The sequence below is a fragment of the Seriola lalandi genome, unplaced genomic scaffold (genome assembly GCF_002814215.2).
Source record: "Seriola lalandi dorsalis isolate HSWRI2012SDOR001 ecotype SW California unplaced genomic scaffold, Sedor1 jcf7180002054543, whole genome shotgun sequence".
NCBI lineage: Eukaryota > Metazoa > Chordata > Actinopteri > Carangiformes > Carangidae > Seriola > Seriola lalandi.
Genome location: NW_019525096.1, coordinates 150,637 through 172,642, shown reverse-complemented (window position 1 = coordinate 172,642; position 22,006 = coordinate 150,637). Strand labels below are relative to the sequence as shown.

Here is a 22,006-nt window from a genome sequence, read left to right as displayed (position 1 = left end):
AATGAGAGGTCATATGAGTGGAAAAATAAACAATTACAGTCCCTTGGCTGATGATGATCATGTAGCATGATCAAAAGCTCCAGAGCAGCTACCAAATGGACTTCTAGGTGACATTGTTTTGTCAAATTAATGATTAATGAATGAATGCCCTACATTCCTTCTTCTAAATAGCGACAAAACTGAAATAACTGTTGACTCTCAGTCTTTAAAAACCAAAAACCTAGTCAGAAATCTGTGATCGTGGACTCTGACCTAAAGTTCAACAGTCACGTAAAATCAATTACAAACTGCTACAAGATAGTTAGATACTAGAATCCTAAAAATCATGGCAAGAATCAGACAATAGAAAAGCTGAAGTTCATTCTGTTTTATTCAGTGCATTTGTCTGCATGTGCCAATCAATAAATACATAATAAATAATCAACCAATCACTCATAACAACATTTTTCAGTATTAAATAAACACCTTAAATATGAAAATAAATATAGAAAATTACATGTCAGAAAAAAACAAAAATCCCTGAAGAGTATTGTACTTCTATTACAGTATTTTTACCGCAGTGAAGTACTTCAGTGCTGGGGCTGAATGTTCAGAGGACTTGTGGTACATTTAAGTACATCAGCAATAAACTCTGGTGTATTTTGTACTGTAAACATCATCAGTTCTCTTAGGCAGTACAATGGAGCTGATGGTGGCAGGCTATGGCAGTGACAGTCCTGTTTACGAGAAATTCTGCTTAATTTATAAAATGTCTAAAATGTACAACTCTTAAACTTTGGCAGAGATATCAGCTTTAAATCCGGTTGCTAGGCAGTTTATGGCAGACTGAATTTTCAGAGCTTTGTAGAGGTTTTATCACGTTCGTTTTGGACATTTCAGTTGCAAATGTAACATTTCACATTTGATAAATTAACGTATAGCTGTATGTTCTGTATATTTGGAGATCTAAGGTGAAAACTTTAAAGACATTTGACATGTGAAATATCATAAAGGCCATATTTCACATGTCAAAACATAAATTTCACTCAATCAGGACTTTCTCATCAGTCTGGCACCGCCCACCTCTCCACCACCAATCCGAGTGCATCAAGTAGGAGTTTCACTCAATCAAAAAATAAATTCTAAATTTTTTGCCTTGTAGCACTTGATCCTTTTCCTTTAATTTTTGTCACCTGCTTTTATCATTTCTAAAAAATGAAAATAAAACAAAATAATTACATGTAATTTACCATAAAAATTACTAGAATGACCTTAATCTTAATTCTATCTGGTTGATCTTTGAGCATTAAATCTGCAGTTTTTACATCAATTAAAAAGATTTTTAACAAAAACAAATAAAAAACAATTGAGCAATCAAGTGTTTCAAGGCAATATTGATTGACATGATTATTACAAGTGAGTGAAACTCCATATTGAATGTTATTTGCATTATTATTGCATTATTATATCAGCTCTCTGGATCAAATCACCATACTGCTTTCAAGTATCGAACATCGAACTACTAAAAAATACATACATTTTACAAAACTGCAATATTTATTAGGCTTAGGCTGCTGGTTCAGTATAATAAATATCTATAAAATCATCCCTGTAATCACCTCCTAAAACAGAAAAAGAAAAAATAGGCACGCTGATTTAAGTTTGGATATTTGTTTGGTTTTGTTTCTCATGTTATTTTATCTATTTTAAAATATGTCATTAAATATTCTCCGTCCTTGTTCTACTATTATTGTTGTTTTTGCCTTTAAGCTTTCTTGCCGTCATTGGTTCCTCACATCTCAGGCTCTCTGACTAGTTTTGACCCTCCGTGCTTGCCGCCGACGCCGCCGCTGCCTCATCTGCATCTTCATGCTGTCGGGCAGGGAACTGGCCTCCGCGTACAGAAACGGCAGCTCAAACAGCGCTTTGTTCTGGATGATGAGGTCATCCATCTGGGAAGACAAAGACGGAGAGGGAAATTTGACATTAATCACAATGACCATAACCAATAGGTAGAATTAGTTTAGTACAGTAACAATAACAGTAACATCACATAGACCCATTAAAAGTCCTGTACAACCTTTAGAAAAGTTTTACTTATAATATAAACTCTACGTATGCCCAACAAAACGCTCTTTTTAAAAGCCTTATTTTGAGCCTGGATAAGATCTTCATTGGCCCAATAAAAACCTTTGATAAGCCTAAATTTAAGCCCCCAAAAACCTACATAATCCTTTATAAAGCCCTACTTGCCACCTAAGACCTTCTCGAACTTACTTCAAGGCCTTTAAGAGATCCATCAAGTGTCAAGTGCTCTGTAAGCAGACCTTGATGAAGCCTTACATAAACCTTCCTTAAGAATTATTTCCTGTCATGCATCAGGCATCCTTGATAAGCCTTTCTTAAGCCCTAAAGAAACCCTCCTTAAACCTGATACAGTATCATTTCTATCCAGATCATAAAGCCTGATTGATTAAGTCCATGTCTCTCTCTCTCTCTCTCTCTCTCTCTCTCTCTCTCTCTCTGTGAGTCTATGTGTCTCTACCTTGATGTGTTTGAGGGCCTGCAGCCTCTGCAGGAACATGTCCTGCTCCTGGTAATGGTGTTTCCTCAGCTCCTGGACCTTCTTCAGGATGTAGCTCAGCTGCACCCTGACATCCTCGCCCCCTTGCAACCTGGTGTCAGCGTTGTTGCTGGGGGCAGCGGTGACTGTCTGAGGGCTCGGGGTAGGCAGCTCCTTCAACATCTGGCCAATGATCTTTTCATAGGCCTCCAAAACGCCGCCCAAAAACACCCTTTTTGTCTGAAAGGGAGAAATGAAGAGGTAATCAAGTAAGCTATTGTTTCTGATGGTGGATTTTTAACTAATTTCAAACCAAAACCTGCCTTAAAAAGATAGGAAATTAAATATGAAAAGACACATTAATAAAACATAAAAGCAGTGGAAGAGTTATTTACATTAAAAATAAGCTGATCTGCTCTGGCTTGACAAACTCATTACCAGCCTTGGTGCATTGAAAATGTTTCACACAGTGGAAAAACTCTGTGGTTTCCCACATAGGTTAAATAAAGCTTAGAGTAGGCCTTAAAGGGAAATGTCACTCATTGACAGTGAAACACAAATGCCATGTCCAACAGGTCTGAAGCTCATTTGGAAACAAGAACTCAGGTCAAAGGTAAAAAGGTCTGACTGATTAGAAAAGAACTGACCAATCCGTGACCAATCCTTCTGAAACTGTGTTTTCAACACAATTCAGTTTCTTAATTGTTGCCAGTTGTTTGCTAAAACACCTCAGATGAGTCATGAGGTGTTTCGGCTGGAACACATTCGAAACCTCTGAAGTTTAATCAAACACTGTTGTGGTGAGGGAAAAAAAAAATGGGAAAGCCCAGAGGGGAGTGTGTGTTAAGTCTATGCTAAACACCAATGTCTGTACAACAACCTGTTCCCTGCCATTAATACTTTAGATACAAATTCATAATGACAACATCCATGTCCAGCCATGCCAGATCCAGGCCATGTTTGGGCCGATATAACAATCATATTCCTGATTCCAGTGCCAACACTGGGCCAAAGCTGATCCAAGTGCTCAGAGCACAGCTGTTATCGGCCTGACTCAACCGAATACCTGGCACTTTCTTGGAGTGTAGGTCCTTCGTGACTGACAATATTTTACTTTAAAAAGTTTAGTTTCTAAAACTATCATCAAATGTAAATCTGAAGCAAATTTCAATCTTCATTCGATGTTTATTTTCATATGAACTAGCTAGCTGTCCCTCGAGCTCATCTTCCCTAGATGTTCTATGGCAAACCACACAGGACTTCACAAAAACAACCAAGTGAAACAATGCAGCCTGTAACATGTAAAGACTCACAGCTTGGTGTTAATCTGTTAGACACTGCTGAGTCGAAACTTGCTACATGAAACCAAATTGAAATGGCTTTGTGTCACTGCAGGTGAAGAGTGAAAGTTTCATGTGGAGTCTGAGAAAAGTTGCACAAAGGTTGCACAGTGCAGAGCCAGCAGAACAAAAAAATAACCCACAAAAACCTCAACACAACCTAGACATATAAATGTTAATCAAAACGTACGCTAAGTGTGAGTTTAAGGAAACTTATATGCTGTTACTACAGTGACTGTGTATAGCTTATTATCGGTGAGGTTGTCAGGTTCGGTGCCTTTAAGGTCCAGAAACCTGTTCTATGGCTGGAGATGCTGCACAGCAGAACTTATTGGTTAAGTAGAAACTACCCAGTGTGCATCATCTCCCCCCGAATCCACAGTTTTTATTTCTATATTTCTGTTTGTGTAAGGATTGAATGCACAAAATACAATGTGTTCATTAGTGAGCGGTGCAGGTGTTTTCAGGTGTGTTCTTTAACGCAGGACAAAGCCAAACTGGGCTGACTACTGTTGCTTTAAGGTTGTGGTTAAGAACATCGTTGGAGTTTTGATTTGTGCAACACCAGAGAAAATGGCACGCCTGAACTTCCCACACTCCCCACAGGAAACTTTGCCTTTGAGGCCCGTACTCTGCCTGCAATGTTTTCTAGGTATTTCCTTGGATGTTTTAAAAGCGGAGACTATGAGGTTAAAAAGCAGAGAGCAGATGAATTGTGTATAAAACCACAACCTAACACAAACTGACCACAGAGAGTTTACGTTGCTATTTGTGGATGAGTACAAGCTGAACTGGACTTTTATTTACCTCCATTTTGCCATTCAGCGCCTCCTTGGAGAAGATGGGCTTCCCGCTAAAAATCAGCTTAGCTGAAACGTCCTGCAAAAAAGACAAAGAGACACGTTTTTTAGTTAACATCTCACATAAATGCATTCATGCATGCATTGATGAATTCAAGAACAATCAGACAGCTAAAGTTCAGAGGCGTGTGTCACAAAGCTTTAATTAATGAAATAATAATAAAATGATTCCCTGAATGTATCATCAAATACATCGGCCCTGCTGTTCATTGCATTACCATATGAGTATAATAGAATTTACATTAATTTGATTTAAATAATAATGATAAATAATGTTGCAGTAAACTCTTTGTGTGTGTTGATGGATTAATACACACACACACACACCAGAATAGGCCTTTGAACTCTCAGCAAGTGCAGAATAAAAAGGGTGTGTTTGCGCATGTGTGTGTTTGTGGTGAGAGAGAATCAAGAGGATGAAACAGAGAGCGAGCACCAGTCTCTGTGGTGCCACAGAGACTGACACACAAGCACAAGCATCAGCAATATCTACAGAAGCGGTATCTGAAGTACTCACATAGTGATTCATTAGTTCTTGGATGGTTTTGTTCATCTTTGGAGGGATGTGGAAGGCTCTGACCTGGCACACAGAAAACCAGAGGGTCAGACAGACCATTGCCCTCGCCGTTGTAACCATCGTATCACTTCTTGTAATAAACCCTTTCCCGCTGGTTGTCGATTGAATCCCAAGCCTGTCCCGGCCTATTGTGAGCGCTGGTTTTCAATCCTTGTCCAAGCGACGAGCGAACACCTCTCTGACTGTTGATGTGTCTGACTGACAGTCGTGTGTCTCTTACCATGAAGTTGGCTCAAACTGTTTGACTTGTGTTGAAAGCTTATATTTATATCACAGAGAGAGAGAGCAAGGCAAAGGGGCAGAGAGACACAGACATGAATAGGGGAGAGAGAGAGAGAATGTGATGCAGCGATGATCTAGGTGTGAAAACTGTGGTTGTGCAGTTTCCTTTAAATCACCAAACTTCATAGAAGTGGGTGAGGGGTCTCCCACTCATGCATGTCAGACACAAAGCATGCTCGCTGCACAAATCCACATCACCCAATGAATTTATTGGAATTAATATATTTACTGGTCATAACCGGAGCTCTAATGGTTTCTGACAGAGGCCTGTACTTGAGCCAAATGGAGCATATTGAGATTCAAGTAGAAACCATTGGAAACTGCGCTATCTGAGATGCGTAGTCTGCGGCCCGCGTCGGAAATCATTAGAATCCAGTAGAATGTAATGGAAACCCTTACGAACCCCTGAGCAATCTATTGCACCTGTGGTTTTATTGGGAAAGGTTTCTGGTGGTGGTGTAATTGAAACTGAGGCATATTAAACCTATTGGCAACCATTTTCACCAGCTCGTTGGTTTCTTCTAAAGGTGTAAAATAGACTTGTAGTACGAGCGGCTCACTCAACCAGTGGCAGATTAATCCAGATTTGGTGCTCGAATACAGGTTTTAAGTGGGATTGAGGTGAAATAAACCAACATGGCTGAACTATATATATCTACAATGTCTGCATTTGTGGTTTTACCGAGACTCTAAAGGTTTGATGACTTTAATCGAAGCTACTAGAAACCACTGGAGCATCATCCGAAGCCAGTGGGAGGTTCTACTAGCATTCAAATGGAAACCGCTGGGCCACAGCCTGTGAATCCTTTATCAATATCACTGCATTAATCAGTGCTTTTATATCATCAAGTGCATCTTGTTGCAAACAGGACTTTTTCATTCATTTTTTATTTTGACAAGACAATATAAAAGATACAAAACAATACAACCCAAAACAAATGGGTTTCAAAAGAGAAGATAAAAACTCAACAAACCAGGGGAACAGAAATACAGTTCAGTAGTGAATGAACCAGGCCGTCCAAGTACAGCTCGACAAACACAGCAGCAAAGAAAGAAGTCTTAATATCTGATTTAAAAGAACTGACCGAGTTTTCTGAGAGGTTGTTTCAGATATGTGGGGCATGAAAACTGAACGCTGGTTCTCCAGGTTTAGTTTGGACTGAAAGCGAACTTGTCTCAGATCGTCTGAGAGGTTCAGAACAGATCAACAGATGAGTAGTATTTTCAAATCAAGTGGAGAGTAGAGACAAGTAGACTTTTTAATGTAAATCCTGCTGAGATATGAGTCTTTTAATTCTTGATACAACCTTAAGGGGTAATGTAATTGTCTTAATGTGGATGTTAAACTTTAGGTCTGAGTCCATGACCACACTTAGATTTCTGGGTTGGTTTGGTGTGCTAATCGCATGTGTTCATAATAAAGACAGCGCTGGTTACTGTGGTTAGCCATCTAACAATACGACATGACTGTGCCGATTTTAATGTGGTGTGGACTGAAAGGTTTGAGAGTGAAACACAAGCAGCTGTTTATAACATGGCTGCCAGCTGCACATCAAATATTAAAACTACTGTCTTCAATGGCCTCTATCGCCAAATTATTTCTGTAATCTACTGAGCAGATGAAGCCACATGTTGGTTAAAAGTACTGGATGAACACTTGTAATACATGGACAAACATAAATAACAGATAAACAGATCAACTATGAGCTAAGGGTAATGGATGAACAGTTGTATGTTGATGATATTAAATTATACTGTAACAGTTTGCACTTTTAATAGTATTAAAGTCAAATTATCAAATTATTAACAAGGAACAACGGTGAAGTTTTTGCATAGTATTCTGGGTAATATTGTATAATATGATGTAACCAGAGACTGACAGGCAAGACGAGGACAGGAAATTATGTCATGAAGCAGTTACCCCCAGAAGGTGTGAGGTGATTCTACTGAGTAATGCACCGAGTTACGAGTGTCTGATTCAGTTTAAAGGAAACTGACATATTACAGGGCTTTTCTTGTCAGCTACACACCTATTTTTATATATGTACAGACACACACACACATCCTTGTCTTGCTATATTGGTGGGGACCCGTTATTGACATTATACATTCCCTAACCCTTTATCCAACCTTAACCATTACATCTGCATGCCTGACCCTTACCCTAACCTAGACCTGAGTCTAACCGGAACCCTAAAACCAAGTCTTAACCCTCAAACAGCCATTTAAACTTGTGGGGTCCGACAGCTTTGTGGACCCCACAAGTACAGTAAGCCTCTTGGTCCACAGAAAAATAGTGAAATGAACATACACAAACACTTAGATAATTATATAAAAACTAATAGAAATGTGTTCCTGAGCAGAAGTACCACTGAAAATATCAACAGAGTAAACAGGAGATTGGAATAAACCTTCAGGAAGCTGCATCAAAGAAAAGCAAGAAAAAGCTAAGTGAAAACCAGATGAGCATCAGAGCTTCAGAGAAAATGTTTTACTGTAAATGAGAAGAAGCTGAACTGATGCTCATGAGCTAAATGGGAATGAAGTGGATAAATTCAACCATCTGACCAGTGACATCTACTTTATTTTGGCCTTTTTTCATGCCTCTGCAGCAGCAACAGCCAAACGCTATTGGTTGTTCTTCCGTCTGAACATCCGATCCTTGTGAAGGTAAATCTCAGGAACGCTTTGAGGGAATTTCTTCAATTTTGGAAAAATGTTCACTTGAATTCAAAGATGAACTGATTCAATTTTAAAGCTGAAATGTCAAAGGTGATTGTCACTGTGACCTCATAAAACACATTGACCATCCGGGGGAATTTCTTAAGATTCTGCACAAACCTTCACTTGGACTCAAAGATGAAATGATTCAATTTTGGAGATTGAAAAAAGGTTCAAGGTCACGGTGACCTCACATTTTTGTGAATGCCATATATCAGGAATGTCTGGAGGAAATCTCATTAGATCTGGTACAAATTTCAACTTGACTCAAAAACAGATTACATTTTGGACATTAAAGGTCAAAGATCAACTTAACACAAATATGTAATAGGATAAAATGATGAAGTGCAAAATCACTTATGGCCATTATTCAATGCTGTAACTCAGGAAGGAGATTGTGAACATATTTCCTGCAACTTGTCTAGTTGGCGTAAGGGTTCAACCACGGGTGGGGATTCTAGTTAAAACCTAGTCTAGTTTTTTTTTCTTAATAACTACAGCAAACAACTTCAATATGCTAAGTTTCAATGAAATTGCTTGAAATGAAACAATTTAGTGTGCACACAGTTTAACTTAAATGTCGTTGATTGATAACAAGCTGTGCTGACCAGCTCTATTTAACCATACAGTTAAATCAGACTTTTCTTTACCCTGGCATTTCCCAGTTACTTTGCATAATCCACTGTGCAACACAGATGCTTGTGGATTCAATGTTTCACATTCAAAACAAACTACTGACTTTTGACCCATGGGTGTGTTAAAGCCTAACAAAATTATCTCCAATTTGCAAGCAGCAATTGTTTGTGAGACATAGAGCTGCCATCAATTATGATTTGCATATAAGCTGTGCCAGCAAGACTCATCCGAGCAACGCAACTCAGTCACAGCCCAAAAAACAAACTGAGTGTCATTCTTGAGGTTACTGGACTTGCAGATCCAACACATTTCACATGAAAAAGTCTGCTTATTAGGTTTAGTGTTAAGTAACGTTTCTCCATTACCTATCATCATCATTCACTCTTTCAGGAATGCTGCAGAAACACAGCTGGATTCAGGGCTGAGCTCAGTGGGGAAGTCACATCAAGTGCTGAGCTCAGCATGAAAGAAACGCAGGAAACAGGAAGAGAGATGAGTAGAGTTGTTTTTGACGTTCAGGTGTTAAAGAATAAATGTGCAGCACATGGGTATCCCCTATTCACTCACAAACAGGAAGAGGTTTCACAGGTAGAGTTTGTTTCTGTTTTGAGGAATTAACAGACGTTTCTTTGTAGATATCATCATGAACTTGAATGATCTTTGACTTAATTTCTGCAGAATTTCTGAAAGTCTGTTAGGATTCCTGATCATCAACTTCAAAATAATCTCCCTTTTTGATTATGAACTTTGACTGAGAATGTTAGATAATGCACATGTAAGTAAACATGAGAATTTGTGATTTAGTAACTAACTAACTAACTAACTAACTAACTAACTAACTAAAACTATTTCCATTGCAATACAATTCTTCCTGCAACTGTCTACACTTCAGTCTACAGTTAAACATAGTGTAAAAGAAGCAGCAATGTTGGTTCTGCTGAGAACCCACGTAATTGCTTGAAAGAGGGAAATGAGACCCCACAAAATATTGTCAATCCTTCGATACAAGTTCAAGCTCATACTTTTTTGAGTAATTAGTACACTTGGTTCGGTGGAGGCACACATATAATTTCCGAGTTCCCAGTTGTAAATTTCAACGGGAACCTCCACTGAAGTTGGATTTCCATCTCGGAAAGTCGGAAGAACCTCACCAACCCCAACCTCAAAATCCAAGATGGCCACTTCGTACATCAACAAGTGAAGGCATAGTAATAGCAGTCCTTAAATCACTCATACACAGGGTACTGATCAACTTCTGTTTGTGTTGCTATGGTGTTTGTAAGCGCAAACTACTGTGTAATGCATTGTCATCAACAAGTATTGCTAACAATAGCGACAACAAGCAACAACAATAACAAGCTTCCGACTTGTTGTACTGGAACATGGTAATACTGACATCCTGGTTGTGAGCAAAACCCAATGTCAACTATCAAACACCAAATCGTCAATTAGCCAACGCTGGGTTTGGACATCAACCTGATTTTCTTTTTCAACCTAAATCAGGCGTTAGAATCCATTGACTTCGGCTGCCAGCTGGGCTACCTTTAAAACAGCACAAGTTCTTGGTACATCTGCACAAGGTTTTCAAAGTATTTAGCAGGAAAGTCGTTCTGACAAACTTTTTAATTTCTTAGCTTGGTAAGTTTACTGTTAACTTTTGTACTATTTAAAGTTTTCCACTGGATTTTGCTGAAATTTCAATATAAACTGGAACAATGGGGATGTTCTAAAACTTTTGAACAGTAGTGTGTCATTACTACTATTATTGTTGTTGACAATACCTTTGAGTTCAGTGCTCAGTGTTCAGAGTTTGAGCTATTCTCTTCAAACTGTATTAACCCCTTCACCAGGATTAACTAATCAGGTGAGGCAGCCTTTGTTAAGCCTGATAGGTGAAGCTCTGGGGCTATCCCCAGTAGATATTACGCCCTTGGCTTCATTGTCCCAAAACTATTATAACACATCAATGAGCCACACTGTAGCATCACATCGTCCTGCTGACCCAAATACTCACTAGAGCACCAATTGTGGATTCCTGTTTGTTTGATATGAATTTACAGTGAACAGCTATTTTAGGAAACTACTGAGTCTATTTTAGAAACAAAAACATAAATTATGTCACACACATGCACAGTTACTCTGGATGTCACTTTTGGGAAATGGTGTTTTGACTTATTGGACTAAACATGGTTTTCTTTTTAATTTTTTAGTTGCTAGGCGTGAAGTAGAGAGGAATGCATTTTGACTCAAAGGGGAAGGACAAATAGATTTTTCTAAATTCCACACTGACCATGTTCATCTTCAAGGAGGATGATTCAGTTTTTCTAAACTATACTTTTTTCTTCAACAGAAGTCACCTTGTCTCTCCTCTGAGTCAGAAAAGTCCCATCTTCTCACTGAGTGTGAGGGGAAACCCCTTCACACATCACACAACACCTAAATCAAAAACTGTGTCATTTACATATTATTATATAAATCCATTGAAAAAAAAATGTGTTACAGGTATATATGTTGTTAAGTTAAGATAAAGATTTAAGGTAACTTTAATAAGGTACAGAAGCTGTGATCAATAATAGTTACTTTTTCAGTTTTGTTATCTGGAGATCAAAACTTTATCATCTCTTGTGGTAAGTTTTCAGAAATACATGTTACCTCCGAAACTTGAAAAAACAAACCACATTTAAGAAATAAAAGCAAGATCACAACATCTCATAAGAAAAATAAAAAAGAATCATACAACAGAAAACACAACAAACAATGTATTTCATATTTTCAATTTTCTGTTTTGTTCATTTGTTTTCTGATTTGTCTGTTTGTTATGTAAAATACTACATATTTTATTATTGGGCAACTTTTACATTTTCAGCTAAACATAAGAACCTGAGCAAGTTTCTTCTGCTGAAGAAGGCCATGGAAAACCTTTGAAAGCTCTAGGAAAAGCTAAACCTTATGATTAAAATATTTACTACCGACGTGACCTCAATGTTGAGAATGAATCCCCATATTTATATGGAGAAGAACACAAACAGAACAGAGAAACATTGCATGGTTAAATATAAATAGAGATCAATTTGAAAGTTTCCACAGATGACATATGAATAAAAGATATAAAAAATATGAGGCTGTGCAAAATAACACATTAAATAACACCATTATCTACAATATGTATTCTTCCCCTTTATATATCTTCCCACATTTCATTCCAGGGAGAAATTCATTGTGCTTCACATTAAAAACAAAACCAAACAAAAACATGTCAAACACATGAAATCAATCCACCACAATAAAATCAATCAAATGCACTGGAAAACTAAAGGTTTTCAGTCTGCTTCTAAACGCTGTTAATGTTGGAGCTCATCTAACACAATCTGGTGAGGTGTTCCAGCAGCTGGGACAACAACAACCTCTAATGGTTTTAACTCTTGGAACAACTGGAAGGCCTGAGCAATAAGACTGAAGAGTTCATGGGTTCAGATAGCTTCATACTGAACAGGTGGGTCACACTGTGGACACGTTTAGAGCTTTAAAGACAAGGTGTAAAATTTGTAGTCAGTTCTTAAAGTTACTGGTAGCCAATGCAAAGATGTGAGAACAAGCGTGATGCAATTAAATTAGCCTTTTCTAGTTAGGATTCTGGCAGCGATGTTAGCCACTCACAGTCTTGTAAAGTTCGCAGACCAGTGAGGAGGGTCCTGCTATAATTCAACTATAATGCTATAATTCTTGTAGAGTTTGGGGCAGAACCAGAGCAGCGAGGATGGAAAGTTAGGATTTTGTCCAGTGGAAGTAGGATGTAGAGGATTTGTAGCAAGGTCTGTTGTCTCTTTGGTGAGGGAGTTAGGAGGAAGTGGACAGAGTGTGAGGAAAATTGTAAAGGACATGTCAGATGAGGCAGCAAGATCCAGTCAGTGGATTTGGATGAGAAGAAGTAATGGTAGCTGGGGGCCCAGCAGGGGGAGCACTTAGGATAGACAGACTCTTAGGAGAAGCAAGGAAGAAATCCAGGAAGAGGAAGTGTTTTTAAGTGGGGGGTGTGGCCTGTGTGAGCCTCTTTGAGACCATGCGGTTAGTCCAGGTAAGGTGGCCTGTATTGTTTGTTTGTATTGCTTTGAATTGGTTTGTAGTGTGTCTTTAACTGTTTAGGTGAGTTTGTTGGTTTGGGTGAGTAGTATTGTCTTGGAGAGTGGGGGAGTAGGGGGAGGTAGAGCACAGCCTAATCCGGCAGGGGAGAGTTTAGCTTAACAAGGCATCTCTCCCTGACTCTACCTCCCTCATTCAAAATGGCCGCCACTTCCCAAAAAAAAAAAAATCTAGTCCTACACAACAGAACAGAACTGTTTAGGGGAGTTTTTGTTTGCTGAATCTGCTAGTGTGTTTTGTCCCAGTTGATGATAGTGTTGTTTGTGGTAGCATAGGAAAGATAAAGGAGAAAATAGTTGTGGTGTGAGGAGCAGTGATGGCTGGCATTAGGGGAGTGACTCTGGGACGCCAGTGATCACTGTCTAGCCTCCTGGAAGTGTCGTGGGACCAACTAGACGAAACACAGGTGAAAGGAGGTTGTTAGTAATCACTGCTCATTAGTCTGTATAGCTAAATTAATAGTTATCATAGGACTTAGGATGTTAAGCTTAGGGAGCTATTCACTGAGTCTGGTCCATTTTCTGTAGCACAAGTTTCTTGTGTTTACCTTAAAATAAACTGTCAACAAATAAGTGTATATATACATTTTTCGAAGATTGTCCTCCCATAAAAGAATGACCTCCATAGGTTTTTAGTGGTTGCGACCCACAGTTGCGAGTCTTTTCACTAAATGAAGCAAAAACAACATGTTTCTGTTCAAGTGAAGGTGCCCACTAGTGGCTGTGGATGGATAGGTCATCAAAACATTGGACTAAGCACTTACTTTAACCCAAACCCTGATCCTTACCTGAACCTGATCAAGTTGTTTTGTACCTAAACCAAACCAAACCTTTACTATAGTTGTATCAGAGGGTTTGGGATAAACAACCTAGTGGTCCTTAAGGTTGACATTTTTTTCTCCATCTGCCTGACACAAGAAAACTTTCCCTTTAGATGTGCTCTTTAAATGATACAAAGTTTCGGCAATATTGACGACATGGCTCTGAAATGTTGGGTCTGAATCAGTGGTGACAACCTACGAGGCAGGTTAACGTAGGCCTACCTGTAGGTGTGGATAACCAGCGCTGTAACCACTGATCCATCCTGTGAGTGTTTCCTTAAAGGGTTTCATTACATCATGACGTGGAGGGGAAATCCCTCCGTGTGATTGGTGCAGGAGCTGGGGAACACAGTGATGTCAGAGTGATGTCACAGGAATACTACGACAATTCCACCCGGAAACAAGGGAAGTCTCACTTTCATTCGTTCTTTTCTTTATTCAAGAGTGTACAGATTTGTTTTTTCCTCATTCAACAGCAGTTTGCAGATACTATTTGTGTGTGTGTGTGTGTGTGTGTGTGTGTGTGTGTGTGTGTGTGTGTGTGTGTGTGTGTGTGTGTGTGAAACCCTGCAGAAGCTATTTATATATAGTACATATACAGTGTTTCCTTCAATTGTGACCAGGTCCTTTATTTACCTAATCTGTGAAGGCAACAGACCTTCATTTCTAATTCCCTTCCCTAGTTACTGAATTACACATTAATACAAACTTCCTGTAACTCTTTTAGATTTATTGTGAAAAACTTGCAGACATACCATATGCAAATACAACTTCACTCAGTAGTGCGCATACCTCCACTGAGGTGAAATATTGAAAATGAGGAAAATGGCAAAAAATGCCTTGCAAGTTTGAGTTTCCTGGATCCACAACAAAATGTAGTGTGTTCGTCACTGGCCTGTGCCATCCCTCCACCCAGTTTGATGCAAATCGGTTCATAACTAGAACGGGACTCAGTAGAGCGCATAGCTCCGCCAAGGCCAAACAATCCTACACAAGTCTGTCAGGTTCGGATTACTATCTGGACTTGTACAATCTCACAGAACAAGTTCGTGAAAATCTTTCTGTATGAGATTAAAAATAAGAGGGACTATTCACGACATTTTTTTTGAAAGCATCCTCACTTTATTTTAGTCCCGAAACCTTTATACAGCGCTGTGGTTATGACCCACTGCACTTGAGCTGGCTGACTGAATGCAGGTTCAACATCTGCTGGAAGGACTGAAACCAGAGGAGGCGGCTGTTCGAGCAGCACATTAGTGAACATGGTGGCAACATCACATGTTCAGCTTTCACATGTGGGTGTAATGTTTGGCGACATGGTATATTTTTAATCAGTAAAATCACACATCGGTCTGTCTTTCCGTCTCATTGCAGTCCACGTAGTTTGACTTTCTCTTTCTGTAGAAATTCAGTGACGTTCATCAACATCTTTATCATGTAGCGTTTCAGATTTACAATCGGAAACCACAAAATATCAGCCAGCACAAAACCTACTGATGATTTGGTGTGAAACGTGATAAACTGTGCATCAAGTTGCTTTTGGGAAATCCTATTTACTGCTGACAACTCCAGACTCCAAACTGAACAAAGCTTTATTTGTAGTAGTTTTAGTTTAAAAGGTTTTTTTTTTTTTTTTTTTTTTAAAAAAGGCAAGATTAAGCTTTTAGTTGATGCTGATTTCTGGTTTTATTCAAACAAACAAGATAAAACCCACAAGAAAAATAAATTAAGTAAATAAATCAATGATAAATAAAATACATTAAATTATCACAAAAATAAATATAACTCAGCTAAGTGGAACATTGGATTGAGAAATGACCTAAAGTAACACCTTAAATAAAAACAGCTTAACTCAGTTATAAATAAAAACACAAAACATGAGAAAGAAAAGCTACATTTGCTGATCGAGATAAACATGTAAAAATCTACTAAACTAATTAGATGATGTTAACGAGGGTGAGAACTTCCCAGCAGGGAAGCTGCGCGGTACACCGTTTGGAACTCAGCCAGAGCCCTTCGCTGATCAATGGGGTCATCGACCTGAAGAGAGAGAAAATAACTGTTGATTTTCAAATGAAAAATGGCTAAAAACATCCACATTTTTAATAAGGCTATTATTTTTTTATTTAGTCAGTTAACTCAATGAAATTGAGTCTTGAACGTGTATGTGTAACATCTGGAGTACGGTAGGTAAGGACTTAAACTGACTATAAAATACTGAAATGGAAATCTTAAATTCACTATATAAATAAATAGATAAAATAAAATAAAATAAAACAGAAATGCCCACAGTCTCCTCAGCTACGAACCTGTTGTGATGAAATAACAAATAACTTTTCCAACATTTTGACAGTATCCTCTCCAGATGTTTAATGTGGAACAGAAACTACAACTAAATCAGGAGTAGCACCATATTAACGTAAAGTTCTGGCTCCATTTCCTGCCCACACTATCAGTCACACTGTCTGTGAACTTTTAACTGATTAGAGCAAGTTGGTTTATTTCCTGTTGTCATTTAGACAGAAAAGAAAGTACAGTCACAACAGGGCAGTATCTTTACATCTGTCAGCATGAGACAGTATCTACCCACACATATATATACACATATATATATATATTTTTAGTCAATAAATGAAAAGACATAATGTTTTATTTTAAGAAAAAGGTCAGTAATTTTTAAAGCTTAAAGCTTTTATCAATACATTTATTAGGGTCTATTTTCAACTGTGGATGAATCCACATTTGGTGCTCAAGTGAGTATTTGGGGCAGCAGGACAGTGTGTGTGGGACGGGGTCAGAATAAACTACAGTGTGTGAACTTCTGATCTTCTTTGCACTAGAAGGTTAACAAAGAAATACTCAACAATTTTTATCAGTTTAACTCAGCATCGCCATGAATGTCCCAGAACTGGTTGTGAGGTAAATTATGACGTTACTGAGCCAAACTACATCATTATACCTCATTAACTTGTTTTAACATGCGCCCGTAAGCCAATCAGAAACCAGCATTAAGGTGGACTCTGGAGAGGCTCATTAAGATTGTTTTCACGTCTGTCTACGACTTTGTTGAAGTAAGTTTTTAATGTCCTGCCTGTTCTTGCACATTCTTGCGCATGCAGGTGGAGAAAGTTACCTTGATTTTGGTCAGCTCGCGGAGCATGTCCTCCTGGTTGTTGTTCACCTCGACTAAGTCTCTCCTCAGAACCTTCGTCTTCTCCTGGAGCTTCTCCACCCACGACTTCACCGTGCTCCTGTCAGAGACAGGCACCTGGCCCAGCAGGGTGGAGGTCCCGGTGTGGTCATGGCTGTGCTGCAGGATGCTGGAGAAGATGCTCATGTAGACTCCCAGAGTGGCATTTATCAGCATGATGTCTTCTTTCTTCTGTGGGGGGGGGGGGATGAAATGGGTCCAGGGTTTAATAAAGATAAAAGAATAACACAAAACATTTTTGTGGGAGAAAATGTTCAGGTCAGGCATACGACCTGTACTGTGGAGGCTTTTTTTCTTAAATATCTCTGGGTTTATGATGCCATTGTAAGCAAACATGAGAATTACTACTGTTTCATAGTTTTATTGTGTTTTAATATGATTTTTCAGCTGTTTAATTCTCAGGATAAGTCAAAAAGAAAAATCATTCCTGCCGCGTTATTGTCTTTATAACAGTTTTTCTAACTTGAGCAGCTGACCAGTTTCTCGTCAGGTTGGAGTTCCTCAAGGCTCCATTTTAGTACCTCTGTAATTTTCCTAGTACATGATTCCTCATGGCATCATAATACTTTTCCTTTGCTGCTTGTCTTAGTGTGACTTCACATTATTGTGACTGTCCTATGAAAACCATGTATCTCCAAAACATGCTTTACAAAACCCATACAGGAATGTTAAATCATCCCGCAGTTTATCTGGAAAATTCACGACAATAGGTGGTTTTTCACAGGACGGCAGCGATAGTACATTTGAATGGCACAGTAGAGTGACAGTGAAGTGTTTGTACAGTATGTTTGCAGGTTTTCTGTACCTGGCAGGACGTGTTGATGCTCCTGGTGACAGAATCAAAGAGAGGTTCAGAACCAATCTCTGTCTCCTTCAGCTTCTAAAACATTCAAAGACAAATAATATTTGAGTCTTTCTGTTATATAACAATACCAACAAGCAACATAAACACTCACTGATACAAACTCTTGACATTTAAGTCTTGCTTACTCAATTCTTTAGTGTTTTAGTTTTATTCAGTATTTTACGCTCATCCTTGTAGATGTCCAGAAGCCACTCCAAAAAATATATAAAAATTTTGGTTCTTGTAATGAAACTTAAACAGAGGCATAAAAGTGAATGACTTCTGTATCCATACTAAACAGCCTCAATTTTTGCTTTTACAAGAAAACTATCACTTTCTTGCAAGAAAAGTCTTGTAGCTTGTATATCCTTTCAAAATATACAAGAGGCCTTAAAAGAAAAACACCTTATCATAATTTTGTAAAAACTTGCTACTTGTTCTTGAAAATTTTTGCAACAACTTCATCTCTACAGTAAACCTCTTAGTTAACAATAGGAAAAAAGGAAAAAGGAATAGCTGCACTCAATTTTCACTCCATAATAAATGGTTAAAAAAATAAAGCCATCTTAAAAGCAAAACATGAAAGCAAAAACATTCCTCTCTGCAGAGGAACTGATGTCTGTTGAATCCAATGTGAATCATTAGTAGGAGATAGAAGAGGCCTTGCAACAGAGGGTAACCATCACTTTAAAACATCTTAAAAATGCCTAATGCACACATCCCTTAATATGACGTCAGATTTCATCCTCTGTGTAATCTCAAACGACAGATTCCTTCACTAAACCTTAATTATAGCCATTAAACCTTATAATCACAAGCAGAGGCAAAGCTGAAAGGAAAACTATAAAGGATCTAAAATCATGCCCTGCAGAACGCCACAGGTAAAACTCACCAGCAGATTTGACATGGACTCCTGCAGAGGTTTTCCAAATGCCAACACAGCTCCCAGTAAGACCAGTAGACACACTGAACCACAGAAGGAAGACATATTAGACCACTATCTTCAATACAAACTACCTCCAATTATGCAGTGAAAAGAGTCTTTGAAGAGTGAGGCTGATGAAGTTAGTGAGGGGTGATGAGCTCTTTAGTCACTGATGCTATCTGTTGACCTGTGGGTCTATATATATTGCTGTCTGTATCCCTGTCTGTCGCATTGTGTGTCTGTGAGTGTGCATGTTCGTGCATGTCTGTGGTCTGTGGGCTTGCAGCAGCAGTACCAGAAACAGCAGCATACACATGTTTTCCTCTAAAACTCATTCTGCTGCTGCTAAACATACACGCAGAGGAGACTCCCTGGTCAGGTTTCCATTCACTTCCATCCACTGAACACACACACGACCGATTGAGGAGACTCCCTGGTCATAGTGGTTTAACTGGAGGAAGCCCAGTCATCAATTTACCTAGAAGCCTGTGTGTAGCAGTGCACAGTAAGCTTCACCTGATATGTGTGTGTGTATTAGTGGTTCAAAGAGTGCATAAAACCTCATGTAAGCTTTATGAAACTTTGTAGACCTTTGCAAGCTTGTTTGCATTAAACTGTTTACATGTGCAGGTCCTTCAACAGTTAAAGGCGTCACAGTGCATGAAATCATATGACAAAATATGTCTTTTTAAATCGACACCTTACACTAGGGGGAAATTTTGTCGAACAAATGACAAATAGATCATACAAGAAAAGAATCGACAGAGAGATCATTTGCAACTGAAAATATAGAGTGTCAAGTGTTTCAAATCTATATTTTAGCAGGCAGTGCTATAAGAGATTCACCTGCACACAAAAACATGTGGACTGCAGTTATTATTTCTGCTTTTCATAGTCTACGAGGAAAAAGCTTTTGAAATAATGTCCTCATGTGCACACGCAAAGCCAAACGTTATACTTAAGTACTTAAATCACTTCAATGGCTCCATGTGCAACACAAAATTCGATGAGTCCAGTAAGAGCTCTCAGGCATCAGGTCACGGTTTTCTAAATGAACATAAAATAATATCCAGATCTGATGAGGGTGATTTTACTTTTGCTTTTACTAGTTACTATATGTGTGTGTCTGACTGTGTTTACTTTTGCATAGGATCTACGCCAAGCCTACAGCATTGTGAGCATTTATACTTGTTTGCTGGTGTGTCCCTAATTACACTGTCAAATCACCAGTTGTGGTGGGGTTTCTATGCAACCTCAAAAAATAACAATTCTAACTGAGCAGATCATGTGCAAGTTGGAGCTAATAAATGTTGGACAATTAGTTTTTCTGAAATTTGTGCAAAGACGTGGGAGGAGATGGTGTGTGCAGTGGAGAGTATAGCCTCTTGGGGATTGCCACTTCTGGTATTAGTTAGCTTTTATTGTGACTCATTTTACTTGTTGTTTTATGCACGTTAAGGCAAAGCACATGGAGCTAACTTGTAATTAAATATGATAAAACATTCCTATAAACGCTGTGCTGTTTCAATTTCGATTGAGCAAATCAGAAAAGATGTAATCTCCCTGCTCTGAGAGACGGTGCATGATTAATAAAACAACTAAGTGATAATGCCATCACTGCTATAATGTGCTGTTGCTCTCAGTGACCCTCGTTGTTCTTTACATGCGTTTCTGATCATTTGTTTTAGGTGCATTAAACTGCATCCGTGATTATGCACGATGCCATCTGAAACAAATTCACCAGGGCCACAGCTCACCACTCCGTTTCACAAAAGACTAAAGTGCGTCACATCGTCAAAGATAGTCATCTCTATACGATACTATGTCATGTAGGAAGAGGGGGAAGACACAGCCCAGCCTGTGGATGTTATGTAAAGGTCAAATAGGCTGTTTACTTTCACTCTGTAGGTGTGCGGACCCTAGGAGCTGTGATCTTTAAATGTTTTATTCGTGGAATGTTAACCAGACGAAAGGCCCTACTTACAGTTCTGTTTCTACTCCTGCTCAGTAAACAAGTTGTTGACAGGCTTATTTTTTTAGTCTTTTTTTAGACTTTGTGCTAAGCTAGGCTAAACACATCCTGGACTTCTTTGTACTGGACAGATAGAGATTAAACTGACACCAATCTTGTCAATTAACTCTAATATCAATTCGGTTTTAGGTTTTTCATACTAGGTTTTTCGTAAAGGTCTTAACTCCACTTTTTATTAAAAGGAAATCTAATTATTGCTGATGCACTATATGAGCAAAACTGTGCAGACATCCCTTTCTACATAACAGCATAATGATACTTTTAAACATGAACTCCAGCACAAAGGCATGTTCATAAAGAAATGGTTTCTTGCAGGTGTACCAGACCTTAGTTGTCATGGTTACAATAACAAACACGCAGACTGTACCGTCAGCGGCGTACCTACAATTGTCATCATGGCTTGGTTAGCCTCAGGCACTAAAACTCCTTGGTTAGGTGTACGAGAAGGTTGTGATTTATGTTAAAGTAAGTACTTCCTCAACATTACATGGTCTGTGTTGTCATGGTTACGATATAAACAGCTAGTTTCACATGGGAATCGAACACAGCTCTCCTGTGTCATATTCATCTATCCACCGGAACCTCCTCCAAACACAAACTTTGTCTCTCTTTAAACTACGTCACCGCACTTTGCCCTTTGCTCTTGTCATAATCACTATGACCACTAGATGTCACCTAGCAACAAAATTTGATTATGGGTCATAATGACCTGCTGCACAGACGACCTATGGGCTAATTTTTTGAAAGGACAGTCTCTTTAATCCACCGGTTTCCAACCTGGGGGGGTCAGGACACTGAAAGAAGTCGCTAATGAATACCGAGGGATCAGAAAAAAGAGGAAACCAAATTCAAGTTACTTGTGTTAAAATGGCACAGTCTGAGTAGGGGAATTAATTTTTCCATTGAACGCCACAATAAAAAGGCAAATTCAACCTTTGCTGAGGTCACAAGCATAAATTCTTCACAATACAAAAACACAGAGTAAATGTTTCATTTAAAAGTTTGTTTCCACCTTTCTGTAAACAGGTTTGTGTTTCCGGTTTCAACGTGACAATGGCATGAACCTACATCTATAA

The 22,006-nt window shown here is 38.7% G+C and overlaps 2 protein-coding genes across 2 annotated transcripts; both read right to left on the bottom strand.

The window, feature by feature from the left end:
- Positions 1-352: 352 nt before the first annotated feature.
- Positions 353-5,535, bottom strand: LOC111661319 (interferon gamma-like). The gene is made up of 4 exons (XM_023414835.2): positions 5,260-5,535; positions 4,690-4,761; positions 2,525-2,782; positions 353-1,931 (listed from the first exon to the last, which is right to left on the bottom strand). Exons 1-4 carry the CDS (start codon positions 5,377-5,379, stop codon positions 1,779-1,781), a joined length of 603 nt encoding a protein of 200 aa, XP_023270603.1. The 5' UTR covers positions 5,380-5,535; the 3' UTR covers positions 353-1,778.
- A 10,174-nt stretch (positions 5,536-15,709) lies between these two features.
- On the bottom strand, positions 15,710-19,007 carry LOC111661331 (uncharacterized). Its single transcript, XM_023414848.2, has 4 exons — positions 18,866-19,007; positions 17,935-18,009; positions 17,052-17,300; positions 15,710-15,958 (listed from the first exon to the last, which is right to left on the bottom strand). The coding sequence occupies exons 1-4, from the start codon at positions 18,959-18,961 to the stop codon at positions 15,866-15,868; spliced, it is 513 nt and encodes a 170-aa protein (XP_023270616.2). The 5' UTR covers positions 18,962-19,007; the 3' UTR covers positions 15,710-15,865.
- Positions 19,008-22,006: the final 2,999 nt, after the last annotated feature.